Source organism: Thermobia domestica, chromosome 8, assembly GCF_964235325.1.
Source record: "Thermobia domestica chromosome 8, izTheDome1.hap1.1, whole genome shotgun sequence".
Lineage (NCBI taxonomy): Eukaryota > Metazoa > Arthropoda > Insecta > Zygentoma > Lepismatidae > Thermobia > Thermobia domestica.
In genome coordinates, this window is record NC_137461.1 from 270,114,955 (window position 1) to 270,133,033 (window position 18,079).

Consider the following 18,079-nt stretch of genomic DNA (forward strand, 5'->3'; position numbering starts at 1 on the left):
CTAAATTTAAGGAATCTCTCTGGACAACTTTGGTTTAAATCACCAATGTTCATGAAACAACGTGCCCTGTGTTCTCTGTCAGCAGCGTCTTCACCCAGTGTTTTAAGTAGCGCAAATCATAATATGCGATTCGTCAGACCACGACTTTGAGATATGGCACTGCATGCAACGATGGCTATCATTTCTCCCTTCGCGGAACGGTTATCCCGTATACGCCTATGTAATGTCCGTACCTCAATTTCTCGGGAAGTACAGAAAGACAAATGTTGACTCATGTAATGTTCTCACTAGTATTTCCACCTTTTAGATTCTGTGTTTTTTCTACTATCTACTATGTATTCATGAAATAAAGAAATAGGAGTATTTCACAACAATTATGAAACAAACATATTGTTTTAATCATAGTTTCCCTTAGCGTAACGAGCAGTGAGACGGTATACGGTCAATGTGAGACGGTATGCGGTGGTATGTCATACCGACTCTGGTTTTTCAGTGGTCAAGACATACCGTCACTGGAGAGTAGATGCTAAATACCATTAATAAATCCATTTTTATACACAGAAATTGACAAATAGCTTTGCACGTTAAAAATTTTATTTCTTATGTAGAAATAATTTCTAACTTGACAACACCGACATTTTTGTTATCTTTTTCCTATATTTTGTTTTTAAAAGAGGTGTCTTCGAAGATATCTAGCTTATATGTCATATTGAATTGTTTCTTTCTTGTGTGTGTGTGTGTGTGTGTGTGTGTGTGCGTGCGTGCGTGCGTGTGTGTGTGTGTGCTTGCCTTAAGTCATATACAGAGTGTTTCAAAATAACACCGACAACATTTGGGAGGTGTTTCCTGACACCAATATAAGACAAAAAATATAGGCCAACCTGGGTGCACAAATGCTTCCTTTCGGAGTTATAGGCTGCCGAAAACATGAAAAATGAACTTTAAATGTCCATAGCTCTAAAACTATGGACTTACACTGCCCTGCTAACCGAAAAGATCTTATCTCCATTTCACATACTTTCGAGAAAATAAGCAAAACGCGTTTTGGCTTAGGCTGTATTAGTGCGTTCAAATTTGTTGTATTTCAGTAAAACTTTTATTAAAGATATTTTCACGATCTAAAATTCGTGTGGTAATACAGGTAAATATTTTTGCTTATGAACTGCAACTTAAGATATTTTTGCTTACTTTCAGTTAGAGTGTGAACATAAGGTAAACACTCATGACGTCATTACCCCCTATCTATTAATCAAACCACGTCAATTTCACTTTAGATAGATGCAGAATTGTACTACGAACATTTTCATACCAATATCTCGATTTTCGAAAAATGTCGAGTTAAGGTCTTTTCGCTTAGGACGGCATTACTATAGTCGGATCAAGACTTCACTTAGGAACTAATACGTGCGCTATCCAAAAATACAAGGTTCAGAATCCTAAGATATTCACACAACAATGTTTATACAATGAGTTTGGCAACGAGCATATAATTTGAAGTACTCACCAACTACCTCTATAAAAATTGTTGCTGAAGTACCACAGGATTCTGAAACATGTATTTTTGAATAGAGCACATGATAGTTCCAAAGTGAAGTCTTGACCCGAATGCGGCAGGTCCCATAGTTTTGGAGTTATGAACCTTTAAAGTTCATTGTTTCATATTTTCGGCAGCCTATAACTCCGAAAGGAAGCATTTGTGCACCCAGGTTGGTCTATACTTTTTGTCTTATCTTGGTGTCAGGAATCAACTCCCAAACGTTGTCGGTGTTGTTTTGAAACACCCTGTCAATGTATTTTCAGCATGGGTGGATTTAAGGGTTGTCTGCTATGGGGCGGATTCTCCGAGGGTTTGGAATACGTCTCAGTCGAGAGGTGGACCCGGGAGTTTTTAAGTCTGTATAGGCCTAATACAACATAAAGGGATATATATATATATATATATATATATATATATATATATATATATATATATATATATATATATATATATATATATATATATATAGATAGATAGATAGATAGATAGATAGATAGATAGATAGATAGATAGATAGATAGATTCAGAAAGTTGTTGGCCTGAGATCAAAGACTCTCCATGTGCCCCTGTAACTAAAGAGAAGCTCTCAAATGATTTTCAGTCATTATCTAAAACAGAAATGCACTCTTTTAGGCAACATACCGTCACTGTATTTCAACATCGGGGGGCGCGGTGGCTCAGTGGTAGAGCGTTCACCTCCGGTGCTTGGGGTCCCTGGTTCGATCCCAGCTTGCGCCGTGTGGACCTTGTGGTGGACAAACACCGTGCTCGTGGGTTTTCTCGGGGTTCACCCGTTTCCTCCCACTTTCTTCATTTCACTCATTTCTCATTATCACCGTCTCCTTTAGCATAACCGTGGAACGTTAAATCGAAAGATTTCATTTCGTTTTTTTTTTTTTAATTTCAACATTTAGAAAGCCGTTATGTCGAATCAAAATCGTAATAATACATACCGCCTCTGCTTTTTTTTCCACTTCGAACATTCCTAACGAGCATAATCGTTAGACGTTAAATTTAAAGATTTGATTTTCATTTTTTACGAAGCAGAAAAGTGGGCACCATGCAAAAAGGAACAAGAAAGAAAGAATTGTTGGTGTGAAGAAAAATTGGTTGGTTGGATTCGAGTTTAACGTCCTTTCCAGTGCCGAAAGTACAAAAAGACGTGAACCGAACATTGGATCAGAACCACATGAACTTCCACCGAAGAATCGACTTCGTGTCATGGAGAAAACTTAAGAAAACTGACTGGGTCGAACAAAAATCCAGTGCGGAAACGTTAAGAATGTTAGAAGAGAAAAGAATTAAATTACAAGTAATTAATAAAAGAAACTGATTCAGACTTTTTAGTTTAACGCCCCATGATTATACACCGAGGCTAAAGGAGAAAGAGTGATGATGATTATGGACGAAAATGTGGAGTAATGAGGGAAAACGGAAGAATCCCCAGAAAACCCACGCGCTTGGTGTTTCTCTACCACAAAGCCCACTTGAAAGAAGTTATTAGCTGGGAGAGGTTATAGGAGGTACGGTAGAATGAAGAAGTAAATCTTTAAGGTTCACATCCCACAGTCATGCCGGCTAGGCTAAAAGAGACGGTGATGATGAGAATGAAATGGTGGAATGGAGAAAGTTGGAGGAAACGGGTGAACTCCGAGAAAATCCACGCACATGGCGTCTGTCCACTACCAAGGTACCTGGCGAGTTGGGATCGAACCAAGGACCCTATGCACCAGAAATGAACACTAGAGGAAGAAGTGAAGGGAGCACGGTAGATCAGTCATAGAGCGCTCAACTGGTGCGAAAGGTAACTGCTTTGATCTCAGGGTATGCGAGTTTGTGATGGTTAACATAGTATGTTTGGGTTTTCTCGGAGTCCTTACCTATTACAATTCTACTTATTAACCATTCGTCTCTTCACTGATTTCAGGGAGAAGCGAACATGGCTATAGCTAATAGACAATACAGTACTAAAGCAGAAAATAGCTACATCAAGACGAAAAGGTTAGCTGAAGACCGTTCCACATGGGAACTTCTGTTTGTGGAAAGTAACGTTCCGATAATGCCCGAATAACTTATGATAGATACTTGCATGGAAATTCTACATTGGAAGTTCACCTGAATTTTCGTATTACTACATCAATAGAAGTAACACTCCGCAACACCCAAATCGTCCATAATATGATGTTTCAATGATAAAATAAAATGGATGAGTGAATTCTGGAGAGAAGCGGATTTCCCGTTGTGCTGCAGAGGCGAAAACGAATAATAAACCACGCGCACCAGGATCCGTTTCGCATGCTCTTGTTTTAGTTAATTTCAGATTCCGAGAATTGGTTGTCCCAGGCCCAACTCCCTTGCAGTTTACTGTTGCGACATTCAGTTCCCCAAGCGGATAGCGTCACATGCAGTCTATTAACAAACTCACAGCGATATGCGTAATTTAACTAAGCATGGCGCCACCCAATGAGTTTTTATGTATGTGTGTGTGTTTTTATATAAACACATCTATAAAGTTACATCTAGACAGGAAGGAAGGAGTTCTACAGAATAAATATCAAAAAGATTGAAAATAAATATTAAAAGGGGTTACTTCCTTCTTAATTCTAGGAAATATTATAGGTTCATCAAATGTGCATAACATACATTGAGTCCAAATGTCAAGGGGTAATTACTTGACAAACATTATAAAGGCACGCCTTTTCAAGATGCAATTACGTACCCTGAGAAGTATTTTTTTTTTTTTTTTTTTTTTTTTACAATATCAGTTCGTATGCATTATGAATGAATGAAACCAGGAAAACTCTATATGGTCAGTGTACGTGCTCTAGCGAACGAGACCAGGGTTCGACTCCCGGTAGGAGCTCATGTGATTCAGATATCACATTAAACTAGGTCCACGTCTCACATAGTTCCGATGCTGAACGGATGGCTAAACCCCAAAGCAAAGAATCGAAATCCGAATAAAATCAATACTTTTGAATCACCAAAGAATTAACATAAGTGTTGATATAAAAAAGGATTTCCTGTATCGAATCATAAAACTTAGAATTACTCCTGTACAGCAGCAGAATTCGACAATTCCTGTTACGGTTATTTCTGATGATACGATGACCCTGTTACCATCAGAACAACTATCAGAGCTTTCACCTTAAAAAGTGTCGCATTATACACACCAGGGACGTACACATAAATTTATTTCGGGGAGGGAAAAATTAAATGAAAATGAAAATATTTAAGTTTTACGTCCCACGTTACCCTGTGTAGGCTAAAGGAAGCGGTGATGATGAAAAAATTAATGAAGAAAGTGGAAGGAAACGGGAGAACTCCGACAAAATCACGCGCAGCACGGTATTTGTCCACAAAGTTCACTTGGAGTGAGTGGGGACCAAACCAGGAACCTCATGCACCAGAGGTGAACGCTCTATCACTGAGCTACCGCGGCCCCTATTTCGGGGAGGGAGTTCAAATTCAATATGAGGATAAATCATATTTGAGATTATTTATAAATTAGACTAAATTTACAGAAAAGTCAGAATTTCGAAGGGGGGTGTCCAGACCCCCAGGATCCCCGCGTACGTCCGTGATTCACACATACACACAGGTGCACCCACGGGGAGCACCGGGTTTGTAAAAAAAAAAAATCTAAGAACGTACGATACATGTACACTTTCTTAATAAAACTATATTTGTTTACCTGGGAAATTATTGATGTAGCATGAATATTCTCCTCTTTCTCATATAAAAAATAATCTAGTTCTATCATTTTTTTAAAATATAGGTGAAGTATTTTACAATTAATTACTCATCGGATACAGAATAATACCCGTTGAATACTACATAGACGCAGTGGCTTGTAGTACTGGACGCAACAAAGCTTGGACCCTCCCTCCCCCAACAAAAATTTCTGGGTACGCGCTTGCTGCTATCTATCCAAAATATATTCTCTATCTACATTCTACAATATATAAACATTCATTGTTCGAAATAAAGTAATAAATTGATATACTGAATTACTGATACGTGACATTTGAAATAAAGCATGTAAACTCAAGGATGTTATAAAATAGAGGATCTGCCCATACGTATCTTCATCATATGAACTCAATGAAGCAAAAAAAAAAAAAAAAGCATCGTCTGAGCCGGCACGTCTGATTGGCTACTCTGGCTTACGCCATGATTGTTGGCTCGAAACATTGCGATCTTAGTGGCGCGGAGTGGGCAGAGTAGGTGTGGCGAAGCTGTGACGTATGGGTTCACGATTTTCTTGTATAGGCAGATCCTCCATTTTATAACATCCTTGTGTAAACTACACTATACCTGAAAAAAAAAAAAACATTAAAATGTCTCTACTATGAGGATATATCAAAATACAGGATTTTTTCTTTTAAAGAATTGCTGTCCTTGATAAATTTCGGCCCAACAAGAATTGTTTTTGAAAATTAATCAACAGATTGTGGTTTTATAATGATTTTACGAAAACCCTTCCCAATTAAGTAAGACAAACAAGATATAACGCCTTTGCTTATATACTTTTATTATAAACAAACTCGGTCCTTGTTTATATGGAATTATTATTTTGAGCCATTAGGGCAGTTTCCAACACTGAAATAACACACTTCTACTGAGGATGTATTTAAATGCAATAAAGTGAAATCTTTCAGTTTAACGTCCCACGATTATGCCCGTTAGGCTAAGAGGGACGGATGATTACAGCAAGTGAGTGATGATTGATAATTGATGGAATGAGAAAGTGGGAGGAAACGGGAGTACCCAGATAATCCATTATAAACTTACTTGATCTGGGATCGAACCAGGGACTCCTACGCACTACAAGTAAGCTCACTACTATTGAGACACCGTGCTCCCATTTGCATAAATCATATCGGAAAAGCTAATATGATGTTCCTTATATACAACACGGTGTCTACTAAAATTCCGAAATGAAATTTCTTAACTTTTTTCGTGACCTTTTCTTTAACAAATCATAAAATTTCCTAATATTCTCAAGAGCGAATTTGGGTGCGAATTAGGCCAAATTTTCATCCATGCGACAGAAACGTACTTTGCTTGCGATTTGGTAGCATCTAAAGCCTACCATAGACATTTTTAATTGTGAATTTTGACGTTTTATAGAATAAAATTTTCCAATCTGTACTTACATTTGTACAGTTTAAAAAATTCGTGACCCAAAAGCTAAATTTCGTGACTTTTTCGTGACTTTCGTGACCGATAGGCACCCTGTACAAGGAACATCATATAGTCATTTCCAGTATGATTTAAACAAATGAGGCACAAGGTAGCGCAATGGTATAACCTTTAGGTTCTTACTGATGACACAACGTATCTAGTTTTAGTAAATTTTTAAAAAATCCCACAGTTTAATGTTGTACAGTATATATATTGGTGCGTGAAATTTGCATCTCCTCTTTCGAATGGAATAACCTCTTAAATACTTTTCATTACTTTTGAAGGAAAAGTAATTTTACGAATATTAAAAAAATTGAAGAGGATAAACCTTCCGCCAGGAAATTGGAGTCTTTTTTAAAAGCCAAAACATCTATTCAAGTTTCCTTCCTTTCTCACTCTTCCTCGCGGGCAAATTCAAGTCTTCCTTTTTTAATATAAAATTTCTATCTTCTATTATTTTCTATTACAAGAAAGAAACACAAAAACGGGGGGAAAATACTAAAAAAAAAAAAAAAAAAAAAAAAGCTTGTTTAAGCTCTTAGAAAATCGGATCCCTTTCCTGCTATTCACCATTTCGAATCCTGCTACTATACTCGATTATTTTAACAAAAGTAATGTAATATAGATGAAATTATGTTCTGAAAGATTATTTTCCTTCTTCATAATGTGATTTACATATCAGAGACAAGCAGCAGTATCTCGTGTACACCACGTTAAGGAGTTTGGTTAAGGAATTTGGTCTCATTTTCACTTAAACCAGTTATCCTCAAACTCAAGCGAGCTTGTGCCCACTTCTATTCCTAGCTAGCGTGGCGCTTAAACTTCTGCCTTTAATTTAAGCCTTCGTTCGTTCAACTCAGTTAAATCTTGTGTTCACTCGTTAGCTCATTGTGGCGAATTAATTTCTACTTTCCCCCCACTTAAATTCTCGTTCGTTTAATTCAATTACAGGTCCTGCTTACTTGTATTCACTTGCGAGGTGAGTTGACTTATTCTTCCTTTCATTTTAACCATCGTTTATTAAATTCAATCGAAGCTTGTGCTCGGCCATATTTTCACTGACACGAATTAATTTCTACTGCCTTTTACTTATATATGCACTTGTGTTCTACCCTGAGTAGCTTCTAGCCCAGGCAATGCCATTAAGTTTGTAGAAAGCACAAATGATGGTGTCTTACTTTGCTCCCAAGGAATATATGAGGATAATTCAGAAAAAAATGTCTCCAAGCATACTACTTGGCCAATAGTATTGGAAACATTCTGAACCGTTTGTCATTAATGCACTGGTGTTTAGACTATAGAATGTCACTTGTTTCACCTTCATATCTCTTCTCATTCCAGAGTAATGGCGCAATTCATTGCATCCAATGGTGACGCCCGGTAGACACAGCGGGCTGTCATTGAATGTCTGACTGCGAAAGGTTGTGCGCTCTAGAATGTTCATCGCTAGCTACGAATCGTGGATACACCATTACGACCCGGAAACGAAGTGTCAATCGATGGAGTACCGCCACACGTCCTCTCCTTTACCAAAAAAAAAAAAAAAACATTCAAAGTTCTCGCATCTGCTGGCAAAATGTTGTTGACATTCTGCCTTATCCTGTCTATAGTCCGGATCTTGCGCCTTGCGACTTTTGGCTCTTCCCCAACTTAAGAATCACCTTAAGGGTCAACGCTACAGTTGTGATGTGGAAGTGGAAGCTGCAGTTCGGCAAATAGTGCCGCCAGCAGCCGCCACAATTCTTCGACGACGGCATGAAAATCCGAAAATCCTTGTTTCGCGTTGGCGCAAGTGTGTTGCCCGTAATATTCACTACGTTGAAAATTATGCCACCATTTACAGCTGACAATGCAAGCTTTCCACTGATACCTGTATCGGTGCCACCTTGAAGGCATTACTTTCTGAATCTCCCTCGTAAAATGGTTTGTAAAATCATCTAGAAATTACTGAACTTAAATAATGACATAGACTGACTAGTAAGAATAGCATTAGGGGTGTACAAGAACTGAGTATGTACACTCATGTCCAAAATTATTGTTGCATGTCTATAAATATGTTGTTCTAGGAATATAATTTGATAACGAATTCACCCGGTATTTCTTACACTGTTAGTATTTTATAATCGGCAAAGACATGTATGTGGCAAATTTCATACCAAAAGAGCAGCAAATAAGAAAATTAAAGCAAAAATAAAATTTTCTTGTCCATTTAGCAACATTTTGTTTTACTCATTCTATTTTCCGTATTTATAATTATTTTCCTACGAAATTTACTACAAATATACATTTCTCGATTATACACATAGTATCAGTATTAAAAGTACCCTGCAAAATCATTACCAAATTATATTCTTACAAGAAGACAGTTATAGATATGCGACAATCATTTTGGACATGAATGTATATCTTCATTTCTGAGATATTCATTCACAAACGTCAATTGATATTCATATGTTAAAAGAGCAAACTAATTTCTTACAATGACATGAAGTCAAGTTCTTAATAAATCTATCTTATAAAGAAAGAACTAAAAATCCTTACCTAAGACGGTGAGGTTAATGGAATGGGAAAACGAGTGAGTATCATTTCGAATGATGCAAGAGTAGTTTCCCGAGTCGTTCTCTTCCACTACTTTCGTGTAAATTGTTTGATTGGCAGATTCTGGATAGATGATGAAATTCGAGACACCCCCTGGCCATGGATACGCCTGGCCGTCCTTGAACCTGAAAGTAAAGAATATAAAAATAATAATTAAAAAAACAGTTAAGCTTACACTCAACAACAGTAGTATATAGGTTGGATAAAAAGTTCTGTGACAACACTTCTAACGTCAGAGGGTTGTATCTCAGCACTACAGGAATTCCGTAGCTGATAAGGAAATGTGAGGCGATGAAATGTGGCGAGTGGTAACGACTGTTATCCTGTCAAAGGACTGTGCCTCAGCACTACAAGAGCTCCGTACCTGATAAGGGAATGTGAGGCGATAAATGTGGCGTGTACTAACGACTGTTATCCTGTCGAAGGACTGTTTCAACATTACAAGTGTTCCGTAGCTGATAAGAGAATGTGAGGGAATGAAATGTGGCGAGTGGTAACGACTGTTATCCTGTCAAAGGGCTATGTCTCAGCACTACAAGAGTTCCGTGACTGATAAGGGAATGTGAGGCGATGAAATGTAGCGAGTAGTAACGACTGTTATCCTGTCAAAAGGCTGTCTCAGCACTACAAGAGTTCCGTAGCTGATAAGGGAATGTGAGACAATGAAATGTGGCGAGTGGTAATGACTGTTATTCATTTAAAAGCAGCAGTGCTGTAAAGTAGAGAAGGAAAATGTAAGCGCCATGACACTATCTTTCGAAACTATTAATAAAGTGCGTGGATCAAGATTGAACTGGCACATGGACGCAGTATACAACGTTGTTTTCAGGGACTTCGTGACGAACTTTTCGCCGAAATGAACGAGCGACTTCGCGGGAAGCATTATGATACGACACAAGAGAAGCCAGCATCCGTGCCATATGGCGGTTTTTGCACGACACGACGCCCTCCATACTTGTGGCAGGAGGAAATAGAGATGGAACGCTGTTATATATTAAAGGAATATTCTTCTGTGCATAAAGGCAGGTACGAATTATAAAAATGTTGTCATTACTTTTCATTCAGCCCTTGTAGAAACATAAGTTAGCATTAGAATTATACTATCATCCTGAGAAATCAAGGTTTTAATAAAATTTGGTTAAATCAATTTTAATTTTTAACGTTCCGTGGGATACTCTGTAGGTTAAAAGGGGACAGAAATTAATTCATTAAATTGTAAAATAATAATTCCTGACGTACAAGTTCGCATTGGTGTAACATTGCGATCTTTCATTATTACACTTTCATTCCAATGCGTATCCTAAGGGGCTCCAAATACCAGAAAGTACCAGACGTTTTGGACTATCGCGGCAGTGGGCGGGGATAGAGTCGCTATCTTGGTGTCAGAAAGTTGCCATACTTAGCACGCATCCAGCTATAGTAGCGTGAGGACTATGACGCTCTTACTTTGCTTTCTGTGACGTGTTACAATGTGCGCTGCAATAGAAAACCCCATATCTTGCGAAACACTGAGACAGTTAAGGCGCGCGATTCAAAATGAGCGCGATGTTTTTTCACAACAACGCACGTCCCAACACGGCGGTGTCCGAGAGCTCCTGGATGGTTTTCGATGGGGGTTTCGTTCATCTACCATATACCCCGGGTTTGGCGCCAAGTGACTACCATCTCTTCCCAGCGATGACGACATGGCTCACTACGCAACTCTTTGATTCTGACGTCAAACTGTATGCCGGTGTAAGCCAGTGGTTGGAATCGCAGGCGGTAGATTTCTACTGCAACAGTATTGCAAATCTTGTGCCACGGTATGATAGCTGCCTTAATTTGCATGGCGATTATGTGAAAAAATACGTTAAGACTGTACCTTTCAAATATATAATACAATTTGGTTTGTTCATCCTGTTACTTTTTTTTATTTCAAAACGTCTGTTACTTTTTAGATAGCCCTCGTACTTTCCATAAACCTCTTCTTCCAGTGCAAAGAACGGGCATTTCAGCTAGTAAATAAATAAGCAATACAATCATTTAGATATCTATGTTAGACGATATTTCATGGAAAATTCTATCTGTGACTCACTGTTGAGTAGATGAATATCATTCACTTGAGACACTGCACTCTCCCCTCATTGAAATTAATATACACATACCCTACTTCATATACTATCTCGTCTTGCAAATTCGTTTGAAGTACCACAACAAAACAAAAAAAAATGACCACGTCGTTATTGTTCGTGCGACGGCTTAACGCGGAAAGTACAAGAAAAAAAAAAAAGCTACCGAGTCAGAAAGACAAGCGTTTACGACTCCATAACCTAATTGTGAGCTTATGACACTTTCATGAAAGACATGACTTGTGTGACCTTTCCAAAGAGATCCTGTTGTAAGAAACCACATTGCATGATAGGTCTCCCACCTGTTTGCAACTTAGGATTTATTATATGCTTTTGCATTACCATAATGTATGTAATATTTAGTTAGGAAAATGCCCTTGGTGTCGAGGTGAACACTAGATTCAAGTGGATTGTTAAATGGGAGAAATATACAGACCAATAGGAACTGTTTTGCAGTGGCGGATCTAGTCCAGAGCCGGGGGCCCACCTCCAACCAACTTTTTTAAGTGGCAAAAATAATTTAAGCTAAATTATTTATACAGGGTGTTTCAAAACAACTCCCGACAACGTTTGGGAGGTGATCTCTGACACCAAGATAAGACAAGAAGTATAGACCAACCTAGGTGCACAAATGCTTCCTTTCGGAGTTATAGGCTATCGAAAACATGAAAAAATGTAACTAACCCTTACAATAACACATTACTAAATATCGCTTCAGGTACATCACACGATTTGAAGACGTGTTACCCAAATTGTACTCCATAAATGCTTCATTTCGGTCTTTTTGAATTCAATTATTTCAATTTACGATAAAACAGAGTGGCTTTTAAATAAGTAGAAAAATTACTTTTGGTAGTCTAATTTTATTAGCAGTGAGATAAAAGAAATTCCGAGACAGCACATCTCAAAAGAGTATACGATCATTAAAACTTGCATCAACAATCATTTGCTTTCATAGACTTTTTTTGTATATTTTAGTTACATCAGTCCATTATTATTATTATTATTTAAACAATAACATATCCGTTGTTAGAAATAGCTATAATAAGTCTGAATCTACATTAGGGAAACAAAATATAATTTCAAAAATATAAACAAAGCAAATTATCATGGCTGGTTGTTTAGAGATATTAGAAGTAATCCAATCTAACGGGCAAGGAATACCAGTAGAGGGGAAGACTCCCTTCCCATCCCTTTGACTTCCTCCCCACTTAGGAACTAATACGTGCGCTATCCAAAAATACATGTTTCAGAATCCTAAGATACTCACACAACTTTTTTTTTTTTTTAATAGAGTGTTCGGCTACAAGCTTATAATTTGAAGTACTCATCAACTACCTCTATAAAAATTGTTGGGTAAGTACCACGGGATTCTGAAACATGTATTTTTGGATAGTGCACATATTAGGTTCCATAGTATTGGAGCTACGGACCTTTAAAGTTCATTTTTTCATGTTTTCGGCAGCCTATATCTCCGAAAGGAAACATTTGTGCACCCAAGTTGGTCTATACTTTTTGTCTTATCTTGGTGTCAGGAAATCACCACCCAAACGTTGTCGGTGTTGTTTTTGAAACACTCTGTATATATTTGAAAGTTTATAGTACACTCATACCTACCATAGTCTGGGTTCTGGCTGCTCCCTCCCCATGTTTTACCTTCTAGATCCGCCACTGGTGGCTTGAGAACAAGCGTAAGTATTTAAGGGGAAACAGGAATGAGTATGATGAATTTAGTATGGTTTAACAACTTCCGATTTAACATTGGCCAAAATACTTTTCATTGTACAAGGCGTTAATGAACGCGAGTCATAAATTTTGGAGGCGATTTCTTCTCTCATATAAAAGAAAAAAAATCTAATAAAAAATGATCGGCAAACGCTTCCTTTTAGAGAAAATACGAAACACCATATTTTAAAATGCCTTGGCTTGAAAATGAACCTTATTGGTCCTCTCGCAAGCGATTCAAAGAATTACACATGAACTAGTAGGCGCTCTATCTAAATATCCATTTTTCATAATCCCTCTGTACAGGAGTAACGAATTGCAAAAATAACCTGGGGTACGAGCACACATTTTCAAGTACTAATTGATATTTAGATACAATGTATACTACAGGGTGGGTGACAAATAACTGGGTAGTAAAAAAAAAAAAAACTTATAAATTCTGTAACACTGATTCTTATCTATTAGAAAAACATGCACATGTCCGTTACATAAGAAAACAAAAGAAATCCGTTAAATCTCAGTATAGGCACTCGTGTTGTTAACCAGCTTCCTGAAACGGTAGATTATGGGTCATATTAGATGACGATGAGATTTAGTGAGTGGTCATGGTGGATCGTAAGTCAGAGTAGTCATGGTGGGTGCTGGGTCTTGGGTGAAGTTTTCACTGACCCACGTCATCTCTGCTGCCAATAATAGCCTAAAACCATTTCTATACTATTCTGAATAATTTTGTGAAAGGTTACTCAGAATTCGACAAATGGAACATTGCCGCTTACTCAAGTAGTTTAAACATTACTTCGTGGCACATTGTTTAAACGGGTGACGTATTTGTATATCATCACCGTTTGGTATCCAGTCAAGAATTGCTGTTGTCCGTCGATTCTGATTTGCTCCTGCAAGATTCGCAGCTTACTGTCACTTCAATGCCTTTATTTTCATAACATCTGTCATTCTTGTCACTTTTCTTATTGAATACGTAATTCTCTTCGTATCATTGGGAATGATTCGTATCATACACCTCTATGTCTCGTTGTGTAGTCTGCAGATGATAAATGTCTAAGACACCTGTCCATGTGATAACGCAGGCACAATCAATCATTGAATGATTCACTGAAAATTTTACACTTTAACTATATTGCCAAATTATTTCTCAAATGAAACTGGCAGGTGATTGATTCCTGACTTCCGTAGTCGGGTCAAGACTTCATTAGGAACTAGTATGTGCCCTATCCAAATTTCAGAATCCTGCGGTACTTCCGTAACAATTTTTATAGAGGTAGTTGGTGAGTATTTCAAATTAAATGCCCGTAGCCTAACTCCCGTGAGTACCTTACCCGAAAGAAAGCATTTGTGCACCCAAGTTGGTCTATACTTTTTGTCTTATCTTGGTGTCAGGAATCACCTCCCAAATGTTGGTCGGTGTTGTTTTGAAACACCCTGTATATTATTTATCTCGTTTTTAAGGAGTTAACATAATTCTCCACTCGAACAAGTAGGCTAGTACCCTCACATTATCATTGTTAGGGATTTAGGATTTAGATTTCTGGGCTTTCGACATCAAAGGCCATTTAGCCCTTCAAGATTTGACGGATAACGTCCCTCGGCGAGCACACAATCCGGGGAAAGGGAAGGAAGAGAGGATTGAGGAAGGAAAAAAGCGGTCTGGGACCTAGAAGTTAGGTACCACCCCGGCATTTGCCTGGTGTGAATGAGAAAAACCCAGAAAAACCTCATTCAGAGTGGCTGGCCTGAAAAAGCATTTCACACTTTTTCGACCGAGTGCCTCCACCGGAAATCGAACCCGAGACCACTCGCATCGAAGGCGGGAGCGTTAACGACTACGCTACGCGGAGCCAACATTAGCATTGTTGTCATGACCACTAGCAAAAGTCGTTGAAAAAAAAAGGACCCCTTGCAGACTACTGCGAAATGTAACTCACGTCGAGCACGAAAAATAAAAAGCATTTATGGGTTAAGGCTATGGAAAACAAAATGTCTTTCGACAGAACCCGATGTTTAAGATTTTTCTAAGAAATTCTCTGTAAATAATTATGTGTCCGGTACAGTACTTTTTTTACTTCTATTTTTTAAATAATATTCTTGAAATCTACCGACCCATATGTGCTCGCAAGGTTATCAACTGTGTGTGACGCGTAATAAATGGAGTCTACATATGCCTTTTGAAGCTTTTTTTTTTTTTTTTTTTTTTTTTGTAGAAACATCTTTCTACAAATGTGTGTATTTGAAGAACACTAATTACACATAGATTACATGAACTAAATTAGTATTCATGATTTTGGATGTGAAACGTGGGCTATCATGACAAACTATGTGTGTTTATTTTCTAATTTTCAATGGTCAGCTTTCGAGTTGGAGCATTAACATTGCACTAGTCGCGTAGCCCAGTGGAACGGCATTGGTAGCGTGGAGGACAATAGTCCTCCATTTAAAATTTAATATATTTTACTGTAATTCTTATACAGTTAACGTCTATTGTGTATGAATTTCATGTCAATAGATTATTTAACTACTTTGAAATTAATTACGATCTATTGAGGTAATAAAAAAATATAATAAATTGTAATAACAGAATTTACTGGAATGGTGAAAAAAAAAAACAAATAGTCTGGAGGACTATTGTCATCCACGCCACTACTCCAGTGTTAAACTGCACTATTTAACTATTAAACTGCTCGAACTGTTTATGTGATAGAAATTCTTTCCATGTTAAAAAGTAAGTCAGCCTAGTTTCTGTACCAATTAATTTTTAATGGAACATTTTGTTTAATACAGTATACTAGTCCGTAAAACTCAGCACTCGATAACCCGGAAGTCCGGATAATTCGGCCAGACCCTGGAAAGGCGAAAAAAAAAAAGGCGCGCAGACCCGTTCAAGGTCATTGTCGGGTATTTTTCTGAGGTCTATCTTACCAAGTAAATTACTGTACAATGTGTAATCATTAGTTTTCATTTTCATTTATAGTAAAGGCTCTATGAATTCATAAGATACGTTCTTTTCCTTTGTTTAAGGGTTATTGGTCAGTTCCCGATAACCCGGCATTTTCACAAACTCGACCACGCTTCAGTCCACATTAGACCGAGTTTTCGGAACTCTACTGTATTTGATTAGTTGTAAATAATTATGTATGTTATATTACAAGGGTTATTCATAAGTCTTGCAATATTATGGTGCACAATATATCTCTATTACACTACAATGAATGCACGTTAACACTTAAAAGTATAGCCTCTCGTGTGAACTGCCTGAGCCACCTTCCACTCAGTTTCTCGATTCCACGTCGATACCACGTCTTGTCCTTACAGGCAAAGAAGACAATCAATGCTATTTCTACCTCCTCCTAGTTGGTGGAGCATCGTGATCTCAGAAAGTACGACATCGACTGGAAGAGATAGTAATCCGAAGGGGCAAGGTCAGGACTATATGCCGTTTGTAGCATCGATTCGATGCCATCAAGTTCTTGAATTTTGTGTTGTATTTCTCGAGCCGAATGTGGATTTGTGATATCCTGTTGTAACAGAATTGCTTTCGGTTAATCAATGCAGGATTGTTTTAAAGTGTAGTGCAGGGGCGGATCTAGGGGGGATCGGGGCAAATGCCCAGAACAGGAAACTTTCTTATTTTATATATATAAATAAAACCCATCCCAAAGTTTGGAGCCCTTAAAAGTAGCAGTATGACAACCCCTCCCCCCCGAGAAGTCAGTCCTGGATCCGCCCCTGGTGTAGTGGATCTGCTCCAATGTTCACAATAAAGGTGAGCATTGATAGTACAACCGATAGAAACGATCAAGAAGTGAATCACCTCTCGTAGTTCCAGCACACGTAGAGAACAACTTTATGCTAGAAACGGTGCTGTTTGCGACCGGTTCCGGAAATTGGCCCTTGTCCAGCCATTGTTTTGTGCACATTTGGATTATGAAGAAACCACCCCTTTTCATCGCATGTGACGACTTCGTTTCAGGAAATGCACATCACGCGGATTTTGCAGCAGTTGTAGGCAAATATCTACTCTTCTTTGGGACAATGCTGGAGTCAACGCATGAGGCACAACGTGCGTCTCCTGATTGTTTTCCCGAGAACTTTAAGGTGGCATATTACCGACATGCCGACTTGGTCTGACAATCGCCGTATGCTGATGGATGGATTTTCATCAGAAGCGTGTAGTAAGATCTGTTATCCTGGGGTGGCTGGACTTTGGCTAATTTTCGACATTTGTACAACCTGCACGACGATGGAACCACTGGCGTCTCTGACATGTAAAATTTGGGGGGGGGGACTTCAAAGATAGTGATTTAAATGGTACTTCCAAACCCAACCCGTTTATTAACTTCGATTCCATTTGTTACCTTTCTGCTTACCTTCACGGACCCCCTAAGGTATATCAAGAACCCTGTTATAATCGTTTCACAGCCTGAATATTATATTCCAAATAAATATTATATATATATAAATATATATATATATATATATATATATATATATATATATATATATATATATATATATATATATATATATATATATATATATATATATATATATATGTGTGTGTGTGTGTGTGTGTGTGTGTGTGTTATTCTGTCGCTAGGAAATAAAGTAAATTAGAATAAAATATTGAATATTTTGTACTTCAAAATATTGAGAGGGACGCGTTCCCCTCGTCCCCCCCGCCAGAGACGCCCGTGGATGGAACCAACGAGTTGCTGTGTTGTACTTCTCCTTCTTCCTTCGAACAACAAATGTTAACAACCTTCTTACACTCTGAAAAAAAAAATACTGTGAGGGCAAGAAACATATACGCTTATCCCTTAAGGGTATGGATGGGAACGGATATGTAAAAATAATATAAAATGAGCAATAGTAATGTCAAATCCACACTTTTCGAAATCGCTGAAGTTAAATG

General features: G+C 37.9%; 1 protein-coding gene across 2 annotated transcripts in view; it reads right to left on the reverse strand.

Annotated features, from left to right (window-relative positions):
* The window catches only part of LOC145693621 (interleukin-1 receptor accessory protein-like 1), a 321,166-nt gene that overhangs the window by 107,390 nt on the left and 195,697 nt on the right, over positions 1-18,079 (reverse strand). For both annotated transcript variants that reach the window (XM_081769777.1, XM_081769776.1), the window contains exon 2: positions 9,266-9,447. In XM_081769777.1, the coding sequence (XP_081625903.1) occupies positions 9,266-9,447 (182 nt within the window). The remainder of the gene's footprint in view (positions 1-9,265; positions 9,448-18,079) is intronic.